General features: G+C 36.3%; 1 protein-coding gene across 2 annotated transcripts in view; it reads left to right on the top strand.

The window, feature by feature from the left end:
- CLIP1 (CAP-Gly domain containing linker protein 1) overlaps positions 1-14907 on the top strand; it is an 81127-nt gene that overhangs the window by 5428 nt on the left and 60792 nt on the right. The window contains exons 1-3 of one of the 2 annotated variants that reach the window (XM_067307010.1): positions 4147-4208; positions 10064-10259; positions 11559-12130. In XM_067307010.1, coding sequence (XP_067163111.1) covers positions 10166-10259; positions 11559-12130 — 666 coding nt within the window. In that variant the 5' untranslated portion in view covers positions 4147-4208; positions 10064-10165. Of the gene's footprint in view, positions 1-4146; positions 4209-10063; positions 10260-11558; positions 12131-14907 lie in introns of those variants that run through there. The other variant, XM_067307009.1, reaches the window with a different exon arrangement.

Below are 14907 nucleotides of genomic sequence, written 5' to 3'. Positions count from 1 at the left end.
ATTCAAATTTTATATCATCTTCATGTATACTGATAATCTTGTGCTGCTAAATGTATTGGTGGCAACACTTTGGCTTTTCCATTTAGCTTTAATAATTAATTGATCTGATCTGAAGTCACTGGGAGAAACTCAAGACTATTTGAACGCAAGTCTCCCATCTACCTGTTGGTCTCTTCTGTGGAACTTGTAAGAATGTAATTCTCTCAGAAACCTCCTGCCTTTTATTTAATCTAGTTTAAATTAACCAGCAGGTTCAAAAGGAGAAACAGAGCTGTATGCAGGCCTGGCTATCATATAAAGGCCTTGAGGTTGGAAGATAAGCTAAAAGCCTTTGGTCCTTAATATGTTACAGGTCTGTGAACTCATGCTGAAAAGAAAACTGTTCGAGTCATCTGTACAACCTAGAGATATAGCATCTACTATCTGTTTCAGTTAAGAAACAACTCTAAAATTACTGGTTGAGTTCTAGATTAATGTTATTAGAGCTAATGAGGTCAACATTGTGGGACTTTTGGATTGCTTCCCAAATAAGATTTGTTCTTCCTAAGTCCCTGTAAGTGTGCAATAAGATAGGAGTGTCTTCCAAGTTTTTAAAGAAACAGAGATTCATCCTTTGCAGATACAAAGAAACCAGAGCTATTTTTGGGGAAGTCCTTAAACTGTGGTGTGATGGTTGCCTGATAGAGGTATGAGTGATGACAACACCTAGTGTTTACATTACAGTCTTGGGGCTATTTTGAGTATTCTTTGGGTGTCTTTGTTTCACTGAACATAATAGTTGCTTCAGACTAAGTAATTTTTATCTAAACCGGTGCCCTCTGTAACAGAGTTCAAAGATTTGCAAGATCTCCACTGGTGATCATGTAGATGTGATACAATTTGAGTAATTTATCAGCCATTCTTTGCCTCAAGTTATGTTCATCAGACTAATGATACTGTCAAAAGAACTGTGTCATGCTAATGGGCGTACTTCCCAACTTATTAAAACCTTTTGGTTTTGTATCTTTAAGATAGCCAGAGTAAATTGTATTTTGAGTTACGCAGAAATTCTAAAGCTTGCATACTAAAGTAATTTCCTGGAGTCATACTGGTGGTGTCTCTGAAGGCACTTCAGAAGAGTGATGGATTGCTTTCATTCCATTTAGTTTAATTAGGTGTAACTATTAAATTATCAGAGATGAACTTATTCAAGAGTCTGTCCCTAAAAAAAAAAAAAAAAAAATTCACATTCATATTAAGAATTGTAAAACAGTACGAGAAAGTGAGGCTTTGTGGCTCAAGCAGGATGAGAATTTGCCTTTGTGAAGTGTATACTTGTCTAGAATTTATGTGAGGGTTATGTTGGATTGGGCTGGAATGTGCTGAAGTGGAATATATTCAAGTGTCATAAGAAGAATGATTCTATATAAGCTATGGGATATTCTTTCATTATTATTATTATTTTTTTTATTATTATACCAGTATGTGCAAACTGTATGCTTAGGAGAAAGTTCTGAATTCTTTTTATTTCTTGCACCTGATAAACTGAGCTATTATCCAAGTTTTAAATACAAAATCTTTCCTATCCTTAAAAATGAAGTACAAAACACCAATTTGATAGGCACCTACCAGTCCATATATTTTGATGCTGGCAGTAAGCATAGCACCTAGTAATCCAAATAAATAGGCTCTCGTGGCACATAAACATGGAACTAAATGATGCATATTTTTCTGGTGTCTCTTCTTATTGGAGTGATGTACTTAAAGAATGTATTCACATCATCATATTCCTTGCTCAATGGACATCAAAATCCATGGTTTCTGGAAGACAGAATAAGACTAAAGTTGTGTTTTTAAATGCTGAGTAATGCTTAAATGCTTTCTTTCTCCTAATTGCTCTGCGTTGAATGAGTAGTCACATATAGACTCCAAAATACAGACCCTTATTTTATTAAATTCTTAAATTCCCTTAATTCTCTTTATCTTCTGTATTCCATTTAAATTCTCTCTTAAATTCTATTCACTTCAGCTTAAATGATACCTGAAGATACCTGTGTAATCCCATAGTCTAATCACTGAACAGTGCAGTTGAATTCTTAAGCAACGTTAAGATAATCAATTCAGCTTAAAAGTGACCACTACAGAGGCTGTTATAGCAGTACATGCTGTTTATGATTTGCTTTGTCAGCTATCAAATGCCTACAGTGCTCTTTCTGGCCTGTTTCTGTCAGAATTTGCTACTCATTCCATAAACGTTTTGGAGCTGAAAATACATGTTGAATTTGCACCAAGTCATGATCATTATGTTCCCAAAGTAGTTTACTTGCCATTTAGCTAATTAACTTCAGTGGCTAAATGCAAAGAGACCTTGATGTGAATTTATGGCTCCAAAATAGTTGTATTTAAGTAGGAAATAGCTAAGAATACAAAGTGTGTTGCATTGTTACAAGAGAAGTTCTGAAAAACTAATGCATGAAGGCTTCCAAATTCATCTTTTTGGTTTAACTACTTATAATTATTCCAGAACCATATGCGAGGCTTAGTGTGACATTTGTAATGGATATTGTGTGCTGAAGCATTATTTCATTGTAAATGTAAGCCAACTTTTGTAAAACTGGATACTGATAATCCAGTCTTTTTGGTTGCTCAGCATGAAGTACCTCAGCTAGACTCAGTTCTACAGGACAGAGGTCTAGTACCCCTACCAAACTGGGTGCACTTTAACATAATGAAATTGAGTACTCTAAGTATCAAATAAAGAAATAATCTGAAGAAAATGAGTTTGATTGTATGAAACTCAAAATGACCAACTTGGTCTTTTTTTTTTTTTTGAGACTTCCATATAAATGAAAGAGACTTTTTATTTGCCTTTATATAAGGCAAATAATATATATAAATGTAAATGTATATATATATACATTGTATAAATGTACATGTGTTTGGATAGAGGCAGATATCTGTCTTACAAGAAATGCCTACTGGGTCAGACCAATAGCCAGTTTAGCCAAGTGTTCTCCCAGCACCTGGCAGAGAAGGCACCATGATCAAGAAGATTATTGTTTGGGGATGAGGCTCATCTCCTCCACTCCGGGTGTGCTGACTTTACAATTTCCCAAAACACAGGAAATTTGACTGCGTAATTTGTGGTAGTGGGGCACTACGCTCATATTCTTCCCTGGAAACAAAATAAGACAGTGGCAATAGAAAATGCTATTTAGGGAGGACATGTGAGCCTGGACGCTTTCTGCAGTTTATCCCCCTTGTATATCCACGTTATTCAGAATTATTTTAGTAAGGATATTGGTGGATATGTCCTTATCTAGTTAGTTTGTGGACCTGCTGTTCATGAATTCATCCGATTCCTATTTGAACCTTTCGGAAGTTGGCCTCTGATCTGGGACATTGTTTCAAAGAGAAATATTACTAAAGAGGCAGGAAGAGACAAACAGTAATGCAATGTGAAGGCATTTATTTTGTTTAAAACTGAAATATGGTTGTATTTTTAAATTTTATATAATTTTAAAAAGCCTCTAAATTCTATTAAAAGCTTTATTTTAATTGCTTTGGGCAATATGTATCCTCACTTTTACAGAAACCTAGTATCAATCTACACAAATATAACTGTTAGAACTGTTATAAACAGTAGATCTGATTCATGTGAAAGATGCTTATTAATTTTAAAGTATTTGCTTTTGGAACACTGTGTTTTAACATTGGAAATGTTTTCCAGGTTGTAAGCATTTATAATCATGAAGGGTCTTAGCCCTTGGAGTAACTCTTGGGCGAAAAGAAAACTCTTCCAGGTTATTATCTCTAAACCACTGTCAGGGTTTTTGAGGCATGATTCATGAGCTTTTGAAAGCTTGGCAATAATGGTATGAACATCTAGAGTGTGAAAAATACTCAAGAAGTGCTGTTCAGACTGCTGTTTCAAGCATAATGCTTCATGTGATGAGTTTTTCCCTTAGGAAAGTGAAGTTCCTGGTTTGTGGTGGTCTTTGAAATATATTTTCCATATCATTTTTCTACAGAAGGGAATTTGTGATTTGTTTTGTACATGTCATTATATTTTCTTCACGGCAGGGTTAGAACTTCTTGTTTTGTTTTGTTTTTTAAGATACCTACTGCTTGACTACCACAGTGATTAAACATGATCTTCTCTGGTAACAGATCCCTGGGAGTTCTTCAGAAGATTTACTTTGCCTAGCAGAATTATTTATTTTACACAGGTATTTGAAAATATTTAGTATGTATTAGTCTTAAGGTTTATTTTGCAAACATCAGTATACTTAGCAGAATTAACAAGTCAGAGCTGTCTCTTTTTTTAAGCTTAGAAGCATATTGACCTTGAAAGGCGTTTTCCAACAATATTTAGTCTCTTAATGGTGTTAACTATGAATTTAATACTAATCTTTTTAATATAAAAATTTTTGAAGAACTTGTGCATGACCAGTTGTGGATGATGGTTCATAAACTAATTGTTTCACTTTGTTATTGTACAAGAAAACCACATGAGAGTAGCGTTCTGGTCTCGGAGTACGCTGCACAGGGTCAGGCTGCATGTGTCGGCACGCAGAAGACTGCCGTTACGCAGTCTGTGTTTTGAGTCAATTCAAACGTTATGCTGCTCTATTCTAGAATGTCCTCTTTGTTCCCCCACCGAATTTACAGACAGCTTGCTCTTCTCCATGGAAACACTGCATCTGTTCCATGGTAGTTGCGAGGTGTAATGTTAGCAAATGTTTCTTCCTTAAATTGTCAAGTCATAGTTTCAAATGTTTTATCAGATGAAACATTTTACTTTAATGTTGGCACTACCTGTCCTGAGGAAGGAGGGTGTGGCGATGGCAGCACGCTTCTCAGATGTCAGCTAAGATTAAAGAGCTACTGGTACTGTTCTCTTTTAGTTGTGACTGTAGGGGTCTTATGTGGAGTGACCTAAGACTTTAACCTTTTTTTCTTCCTTGATTGTGCCTTTAGGTTTTTGGGTACTAGTTGTTAGAAATACTGTTCTGAAAGCAACAGCAGTGGACAGCACTCTTTTATTGTAGGAATTCCTCTCTTGACTGTTGGAAAATACTGTGCTTTGAGGTGGTGCTAAGAGCAAGGAAGAGTGTACCAAATTTACTTGCACTGAGACTTAGATGTTTTCTTAGGTGATTAGACAGCTTGACCACAAATCAATGCATCTCTTTAAACTCCAAATTAGCAGTGCATATGATGTATTCACTAAAATGTGCTTTGCCTTTCTCTTCACTTATATATTCTGGTCTAAATTTTCTAAAGCAACTGGCAGTTCTGGATGTCTAAACTTCTGGGAGTTCAGTCTGAGATGCTTTAAGTGAGCCTGCCTCTCCCCCCCACAAGTAATGAGTGTCTTCCCTCTGTGATTTATTTGCTTCAGACTTTGACTCTTTCAATATCTTGTCACTCATGAAAATTGACTGTTTCTAAGACGAAAGATAATACTGCACATCAAAATCATCCCACTAAATTGAGTGACATAAGTATGTTTCAGCAGTGAATGGTAAAAACTTCAGAACTGTCTGGCTATATGGTTTTTAACTCAGGGTTGTGTGGTTAATTTTTTTTTATCACAACCTGTTGACACAATTCATATATGTTATCAGTGTATTAGAATTTATTTTTCTTAGACCAGTGGTTTTCAGCCTATGGCTTATGGATTGCTTTGGTCCATGAACTACACCAAGGGGTCTGTGAAATGTAACTAAGAAGAATAAACAAATTGATGATTGGTTATAAGTGGCAATGCAAAGCTTCACATCTGCATTTGAAAATGTCTAGTAGTCCACACAGAAAAAAATTACAATTCATTGTATCAGATTCTGTGATTTGCCGCCTTATATTTATAAAAGAAAATGTAACACGTTATCGTATTTGAAATCATAATTTCAGCAAGTCGTATGTTTGATATCTCTGCTGTAGCACCTTAAATAAATAAATAAATAAATATATTTTTTAAATGTTCCAGCCTTGGTGACAGTCTGATATGTATTTGATAAAACTAAGCATGCAACAGAACTGCTGGCAACTGCAATTCCCACCAGTAGCAGCACAAGCGCAAAGCTTGTGTTTAAAATCTCCTCTTTGAGCACAGTTTCTGTTTAGGTGGAATGTGTGGCTTTCTGAACACCAAAATAGGACAGATTATCAGATGACTTCTCAGTATTTCCATAGTTTCCTGATACAATCTTTAGGAAATTTTCAGTTAAGTTATTGCCTGTTGGTAATTAGATTTTTTTGAAGAAGAACTGAAAAAGATTCAAGGAAGGAAAGTGAAGAATTCAAGTCAAGTAGCTAGTTATTACCACACTTTAGTTCTCATAAGGGAAAATTGTCATCTGGAGCCTGTGAGGAAATTCTATAGTGTGTAATACTTAAAATCACGTGATGCAAAATTAAGAACTTGCAGTGTTTTGTTAATTCTGTTATGAAATGCTAATATGAAAATGAAGATTGTGGTTCTTTCTAAAAGTGAAAGCTGCATTTTCACTATTGCAATAAGGTAGTAATATGCTAAAATGAGTTGCCTAGATTTTAGCAGTTTGTTGCATTAAGCTATGATTTCAGTAACACTGAAACCAGGGCATGAGAGATCGTGTTACTTTTGGCCTAGCTGAAGGCTTGTATATTGAAAAAAGCAAATGACACAGCAGATACATAACCCATGACTGTGGAGAGCAGGATTAAAATATGAATGAGTGCCTCATGCCAGGAAATGCAGTATTAGAATGTTCTAGCTTTCTGTTGACGAAAACTTTTAAAACTTTATTTAATAATTGTTTGAAACTGGCTATTCAAAAGCAAGATATAATTGGGGGGGAGGGATTTACACAAGATTTATATTTTATCATATATTTTGTACCCACCTATCCTATATATATATATTTTGCAATCTAAACAGCACTTGAATAGCCAGTTTCAAAAAAATATAATGGTAGAATATTGCTTCCTGGTTTTAGGAAGCAGGGGTTTTTCAGAAGGGAACTTGGCTCTTGCCTTTGGCCCAAAAGAGGTAGTTGAATTTTCATAAATCTTGTGTTTGCCACTGACAGAGGTCTGTGAATTAAAAAGAATTCTGACCTTGATAATTCTTGTATTTATGTGTTTGTATCAAATCCTTCTTTATTGTGACTTGGAATTGCAACCAGTAGTGATAAACTGGCACCATCATAAAGTTGGGAGGAAGGAAAAAAGAAAGAACTGACAGATGTCAGTGGCTCTTTTAGGTTTGTGTAGCCTTTTTTTGCTTGTTTTCTGCTCTCCTTGTTTTTTTTCTAGATGAATTTGCAACTTTGGGGTTGTATTCCCACTGAAAGATGCAGGATATGGGTGCAAGACTCTTCAAGAGAACTGTTGCATAAGCACAGCTTGGTTCCTGAGATTCTGTAGAATTAATTGTCTTGCAGGGTTGATTAATTGTGTGCTGGTCAAATGACACCTTTCTCCTTTTTCCCTTTCCACTGGAGACCGCATGACCCATTTTTATATGGCTAGTGATGACGTGACGTTCTGATTTTTAGCAGTGACGAAGATCAGTAGAAATCTGTTTTCAAAACAATTTCTCAACTGTGTGCAGTGTGCCAATTTGCTAACCATTCCTTCCCCCCATACTCCTGTTGGAATTTTAGTGCTTGTGTTACTTTTCGTAATGGACTGCTCTTAGTGACTGGTAGCTAAAAAAAACTAGAATAGCCGCTTCTTTTCAAAAGCAGAATAAAAGACAAATGGAGACAGGCCCATAAGATCTTTCATTATAGCATGAACACAAGTTATGAACACTGAACTGTCTTTATTCATTCTGGATGATACTCATTCAGTATGATAATTCTGAAGTGAACCATGCTTTTACTAATAGAATCAACATTAATTAGGGTTTCTCCACATGTAACATGAGACTAATCTGAAGGGAAGTGTTGTGGTAGTGCGTTATTTGGAGCTGGCTGAAATGGGTTACAGACGTAATCGGTGATCAGCTGCATTATAATCCTTTAGGTGAATAGCTTACTGTTTAAGAGTAATGTAAAGTGCTCATATATCTTAGGTATAGATCTGTTAATTACCAATTGTAATGATGCATAACAAAATTTATTTAGCATTCCTCTTGATTCAGTATAAGAAGAGCCAGATAATGATGACACTTTGAAAAATGAAAATTACTTGGTGTGTTTTGATAAAGGAAAACAAAGTCTTGCACTAATCTCAAAGGCTTTTCTTTGTAACACGTCTGTATTTCTTTACCAAACCACAAAGTTTGGCATGATTGTATACAGTTTGCTCCTTCCATGGATTTTGATGGGTTGGGAAGAAATAGGGCCATACCTGTCCCTGTACTTCGATTTCAGAGATCTCACTCTCTGCTTTGCTGTTTGTGAATATGAAAGCTCCCATTTTAAATTTAATAGTAAATTGGTGTGGATCTTACAGAAAGAGCAGAGAAATTTTTCTCTTCAGTAGTCATAACTGCAGATGGGTGGGTGACATACTTCTGGCAGTGCTGGAAGAAGAAATGTTCAGCAATCTGCACAGTGCTACTTCAGAGTTTTCATGCAGCATAACTTAAACTGTAGATAAATACCATACAGCTGAGCTGGTAATTAACGCTTTTTAAAGTATAAATTTATTGCAGGCTAATTAGAAAATGGCTTAAATTTGGCACGGCCAGTCTTGAAATAGCAGAAGAATGTTTCACTTTGTCATATAGGTTCACAGAGCTGCGTGACTGACAATTTCTTTTTTCACAGTGAATTGATTTTTAGCAACACTACTGTGCTTGCTATTAATAATACATGAGAGGTAAAACTTATACTGGTAGGTAAAAGACATGGGTGGCGTTTCTCTTTAGTCTTCATTACTGTAGCACATCAGTCTCTTCTTTACTAGTGTTTCTCTTGCCTTTAAATGTGCCGTGTGCTTGGCATGCACACCTGGGTGCTAGTAACACTGGTTCTGGGAAATCCGCAGTTGGCCAGCTCTGCCTGTCGTGTGGGACGACTGGTGCCAAGATGCTGAGTAAATAGCAGGGCTGAGACCTGCTTTACGGTTCTTGTTTGTCATAATCTGAGCAAACAGTCTGACATTGCCACATGTCTACATTTCCTTTATATTTTTTAGGTTTTTGTTTAGGTATGTGGTGATTTTTAAGTGGGCATAGTTGTTTTGTCAATGCTATATATATATATATCTATCTTAGTAAATATCTAAGCTATGTTCGTGAAGAGCAGTTTATACTTTTAAGGGGGGGGGGAGCCAGTCAGCTTACAACTTGGCTTTGAATTCACAATATAAATTAAAAAGCCTTTCTAAAGCTTTTGTAATCGGAAAGAAGATGCCTTCTGTGGCAAAAACCTCATGGCATACTTCCCTGAAAAGCTTATAGCTGGTTTCCAAGTCAGAGCAGCGCTTTATCCTAGCAACGCAGGGAAGAGTCCCTCCTCCTCCTCTTTCCAGAGGGTTGTAGCTGGGGCGCTGTGTTGGGGACTGTGAGCTAATGTATCCTGTGATCTGAAGTGTGTGATTCCAGTAGAGCTGAGGTGGATGTTTACTTTTTAGTTGTAAACATCTAGCTCTGTTGATCAATCTTAGTTTTTCAGTTCCAATAACTTTTTAAAAAACTTTTTCCTTTTATCCTGAAATTTCCAGTTCTCTTGACTTCTCTAGTTTCAAGTTGTTTTTGCTGGCGTGTTGCAACACTTGAAAAATGTGACTTAAAACAGTAGGGTGCACAGAGCGATTATATCTATGCGTAATGTTGTTAGCAATGCTGTTAAGGGCTTTGTTTTTCTTTCTTAAAATAGCCTTTTACTTTAAAGCTCAAGATGAATACATCAGCATTCACTGAAGGGAATTATTTTGATGTTTTAAGTTCAGGCTTAGTGTCTTTTAATAGGAAATGCCTTTCAAGAAATGAAGGGTTGGAAATGCTATCCTGGGAAATGCTTATAGTTGTTATTGTAAAGCGGCTTTTATTGTGTGTTATCATACGCAGGTTGCCATGTAGTAACTTCTTTATTCTGCAGGAGTTAAAATACTATTTTTTTGTGTCTAATATTTTTATATACAGGTTTAACCCAGAGGTGGAAAACAGAGAAAAACATACTGTATCCATGTTAAGAAAAAGATAGTTACTACGGGCGAAGAAGATTAACACTGGCATTGCAGAAAGATGAGTATGTTAAAACCAAGTGGACTTAAGGCTCCTTCAAAGATCACCAAGCCTGGGAGTACGTTACTGAAAACACCTACACCTGTTGCAGCTGGTAATGAATATTTAGATATCTTAACTTTTGCTTATTCATCTTTTCTTCTAACAAAAAGTAACTTGACAGCTATGATTATATACTATTTTTACTATTTATACTAAGCTATTTTTGTTCATATTTCTGATCTAACAAAAATGACATAAAACCTGCAGTAAAGTCTGATTTTACTAACTGAATGCAATTTTAGTTTGAAACAAACTGTTTCTAAAAGCAAATGCTGTAGTGTTGAAAGCATGCTGCAATGCAGAAAAAAACCCTTTGATCCTAGCATACCCCCACTTCAAATTGAAAACAGTTCAACAAATTACAGTAGAGGGAAAGTGGCTGCCACAATTATTTAGCATATTGTCAGTTTTGCTGGCTGAGATGTACTTTTGCAAGTACAGCAAACCTTTTTTGTTCCATCTTTCTCCTAAAATAACAATGTATAAAATTATATACAACTGTTCTAAGAATCATCACAAATAATTAAGCGATTATATTCGTTGTTGGACATCTGAAAATTTTTTTAATACACTAACAGAAGTTTGCAAGTAGCAGAGGGTCTTGAAGTCCAGCTTTTGTAAAGCTGTTGTCTAGATATGCATCTCTGCTGATGCTCTCAAGAGGAATAAGGACCTTATGGTTAAAGTATAGTACTGGAAATCAAGACACTGAAAATTGTTGCTGGCTACCTGGATGTGAGCTTTCTGTGGATTCAAGCTTTTGTGTATGTTTTAATCCTTCACTGAAAAAGTAGCTATTTTCTCAGTTTTAATAAATGCAATTAGACATTCAGGATGGAGTTTTTGGAGGAACTGAAGAATTTAGGTGCCAGATGTCCCTCATAAATGATTTAGTTTAAACAACTTGGATTGTGTCAGCCGTGAAACATAATTTTCATTTAGACTGATCTAGTTATCCTGTGAGATAACTACTTCGCATACATACTTGACAATCCTTAGCCTAGTTCAGAATTCTACTTCTTCACTCACCTGAAGCATCATCATTTTTCTTTGAAGAAACTTTCATGATCATGATAAAGATGGTTGCTTAGTTTTTGAGGTTTGACTTCTAGGGTTCGGTTAAAGTCTTGTAAAGATTGAGTTAAATGCATTCAATGTCTCTGTCCTTAGACTTTGAATTATGTATTTCAGAGATTACAGTATTTTCATAGGTAAGAAAACTTGGAATTGTGCTCTTCCTCTTAGAAATCATGCTTTTCCAAACGCTCATTAAATTGAAACAAATAAATGAAGCCCAGTGGAATATTAGTATATTTGATACCTGTTGCTTTCTCATTCTGCTTGTTTCTAGCTCCTGCAGAAAAAGCAGCTTCCAGTGAAAAGTCCGCAAGCACAACCACTGCAGATGCACATGATGAGTTTGTGGATGATTTCAGAATTGGGGAGCGTGTTTGGGTCAATGGAAATAAACCTGGCTTTATTCAGTTTCTTGGTGAAACGCAGTTTGCTCCGGGACAATGGGCAGGGATTGTTCTAGATGAACCAATTGGTAAGAATGATGGCTCTGTGGCTGGAGTTCGGTATTTCCAGTGTGAACCCTTGAGGGGAATATTTACAAGACCATCAAAGTTGACAAGAAAAGTGCTGACGGAAGATGAAGCTAATGGTACACAGACAGCTCATGCTTCTAGAGCTACATCCCCGACTTCCACATCAGCTGCTAGTGTGGTGTCTTCGTCCCCTGCTGCACTTCCCCCTTCAGGAATTCCACAAAAAACTTCACCACTTGCTGCTAAAGAGCACTCGACTCCTTCTCAAATTAGCAATCTTTCAAAAACTGCAAGTGAATCTATATCAAATCTCTCTGAAGCAGGATCTCTGAAGAAAGGAGAAAGGGAGCTTAAAATTGGAGATCGAGTTCTGGTAAGATTTCCCTGCAGCTTCTGTGTCTGCTTTTTGAATGATGAATTGTCATTTTTGCTAATACTCAAAACTTCTGCTACCCTGGTTCAGATAGTGTACATTTTTACTCTAGCTTTCTTTTCATTAACTTTCTCATGTGGACAAGCTCTTCACATGCAGTTTTGCATACTATAGGAAGATCTTCCCAGTACCAAGATAAAACGGTTAGTTTGGCAGTTTTTATTCTATCATATTTTGCCAGTGTTTGATAAAAACCTTTGTTTGGTAACAACCTATTTGTAGCTTATCTTTCCATAACTTTAAGAGCTATGGTCATGCTAAGTAGAAGCTGAGCTGTTCAGGCAGAAAAGTCTTTACAAAGCTAACAGTTGAATAATTGATGGCTCCCCTGAGTAGTGACAGGCAGCAACAGAAGTAGTCTCATAATGCCAGTGATCATCCAAGAATTACGTGTTCTGCTGGTGATGTGCCATGTTACTTGGCTGCCCTTCATAAATTCAGAACCACAAATGCTTCTGTTGATGTATCACTTTCACTCTTTTAAAAGGAAGTTCTGTTACTTTAAACACTTTTTAAATCTGTGTTGCTTACCTTTTAGACCACTATAATAGAGCATGGGTCATTTTTTGATAACTGATTTGACATATGTCTGCTAGGAAAAGTGGGAAACTGCTCAAACAACCATCCTTTGCTAGAAGAGGCACTAGAAAGCTGGAGGTTCATCATTTAAGTTGTAGTCTTTAAATAAAACCAGAATAATATTTGTATGCCCCCCAGATCTACAATCACTTTAATAGATTTTAGGCTTGAATTACTTGCATGTGTCATAATTAAACTGAAGAACTGGTTTAGTGTAATTTTGATACAATCTCTCTCTCCCTCCCCCCCCGCAATATAACTGCCAAAATTTCCATTAGGTTAAAACAAGGACAGGAATTAAGTATTTCTGTGGATAACATCAGAACCTTGTGTAGAAAACTTCTTAGATATTGTTTGTGTTGTACTGACCCACAAACTAATGATTCTGCAGTGAAGGTAGCTTGATATTTTAATTTTATTTTTTAATTTTTCTTAAGGAAGAATTTGACCGTTTGCTCCTCTTTGTAAAGAGAGCTCAAAACATAGGGCCAAAGTGAAGGAGGTGTGAAGGAGACTAAGGTAAAGTGAGGGCAGGGTTCAGATCATTGATGGAGTTGAGCTGAGATGTGGAGTGCCAGTGGGAATGAAGGTTTAGTATTTATCCCTAGCTATTTCTTACAGTGGACTTGAGCCCTGTCTTCTCATAATCAGCTATGTCTTTTTTTTTTTTTTAACCACTTGTTTGCTTTTTTCTCAAGGATCTTTGCAATGTCCTTTTTGTGAGGGAAAGTTCTATGATATATGTGAAGGCATCACTCTAACTTTGCTGTATCACATTAGTGCAAATTACAAGAGAAGCATATCCTAGATGTCATGATTTGATAATAGTAAGGTGGTAGCAGGTCCCGAATTCTGTTATGCAGAATAGATTAAATTTAGTGTTACTTCATCCTCCCTACTTCTGCTCTTTGCCTTAAGTTTTCCTGTTGAAATATCAAACTGTGATTTGAGGTTTTGGGGCAATTCCTGGTACAGCATGACAGTGATGCATATCTAATTTATACACCAGTGTAAGCAAGTGTATGCACAAAAATGCAGATGTTAAATGCTCAGGATTCTTGTCTGCTGTCTTTAACCCTTTTTTGTTTTTAGTAGATACTCAAAATCTGGTATTAAGAAAAATGAAATTTTGTTTTCCATACTAATTTTTTCTAATAGATCTCAGACTCTTCCCAGCAGATATCATGTCTAATAATAATTCACATTTAAGTATTTTAAATCTCCAGGTTAGTGCAAATACTGGTGAATTTGGCTGAATAGATCTATTATTTCTTTCCTTCATTGAATTCATGTCCAGCGCTATGGACTGTAGAATTGAACTGTCATTGTTTGCAGAGCCTACAGCTAGCACCAGTTGTTATGGAAGACCTGTCGTTTACTGTAGCTTGCCTAGCCATCCAGTCTCCATCAATGATACAAATGCCTCTGGACCGCTCCCTGGGATGTCATTTGTTTTCTATTCATGCAGACAGCAGTAACTCTTCAGCAGTACGTTACACAAGAGGATGAGAGGGTTGATGGAATTTGTACTTCCCAGCTCAGCCCAGGATTTCACCTCCAAGTGAGAGTGTAGCATCCTAGCCCCGAGATGCCCTCCAGTCCAGCCATGCCTTTGCAAATCTCTAATGCCTAAATACTGTACAAATTTATCAGTTCTTGCAACTTGGACTGACTGCTGTTGAATACTTAATGAAGGTTCTTGGTAATAGCAATGCCATACTGAAGATGATTAGGGATATCTGGGAAGAGCAACTGCTCAGAATTGCATCTTGGAAATGGTGAGCCTCCAGCAGTGTAGAATTGCAGTTCACTAGAACAATGAATTCATGATAGGCAACTGCTCATTTGGGAGTCTTATTAAAATGCTTCACTGGAAAAATATGTCCTCAAGGGCAAATTCATAGATAGGTAAGATGCAGCTCATCAGTTAAGATTACATTCTAGAATGGACTTCAGATGTGGCTCAACTTTGATCTTTCTATGTAATCTTTAGGTGTAGAGTGTTACTGCTTTTCAATATGTTAATATTTTTCCTCTAACTTTCATTTGATTTTTAAAATGCATTTAATATGAGTCATCTTAAATTGACCTGTTCAGACTTCTTGTTGGCAACTGATTGGTTTTGGATGATATCTTCA

The sequence above is a fragment of the Apteryx mantelli genome, chromosome 17, assembly GCF_036417845.1.
Source record: "Apteryx mantelli isolate bAptMan1 chromosome 17, bAptMan1.hap1, whole genome shotgun sequence".
In the NCBI taxonomy this organism is placed as follows: domain Eukaryota; kingdom Metazoa; phylum Chordata; class Aves; order Apterygiformes; family Apterygidae; genus Apteryx; species Apteryx mantelli.
The sequence above is the reverse complement of the archived record's forward strand: the minus strand, read 5'-3'. Positions and strand labels throughout refer to the sequence as shown.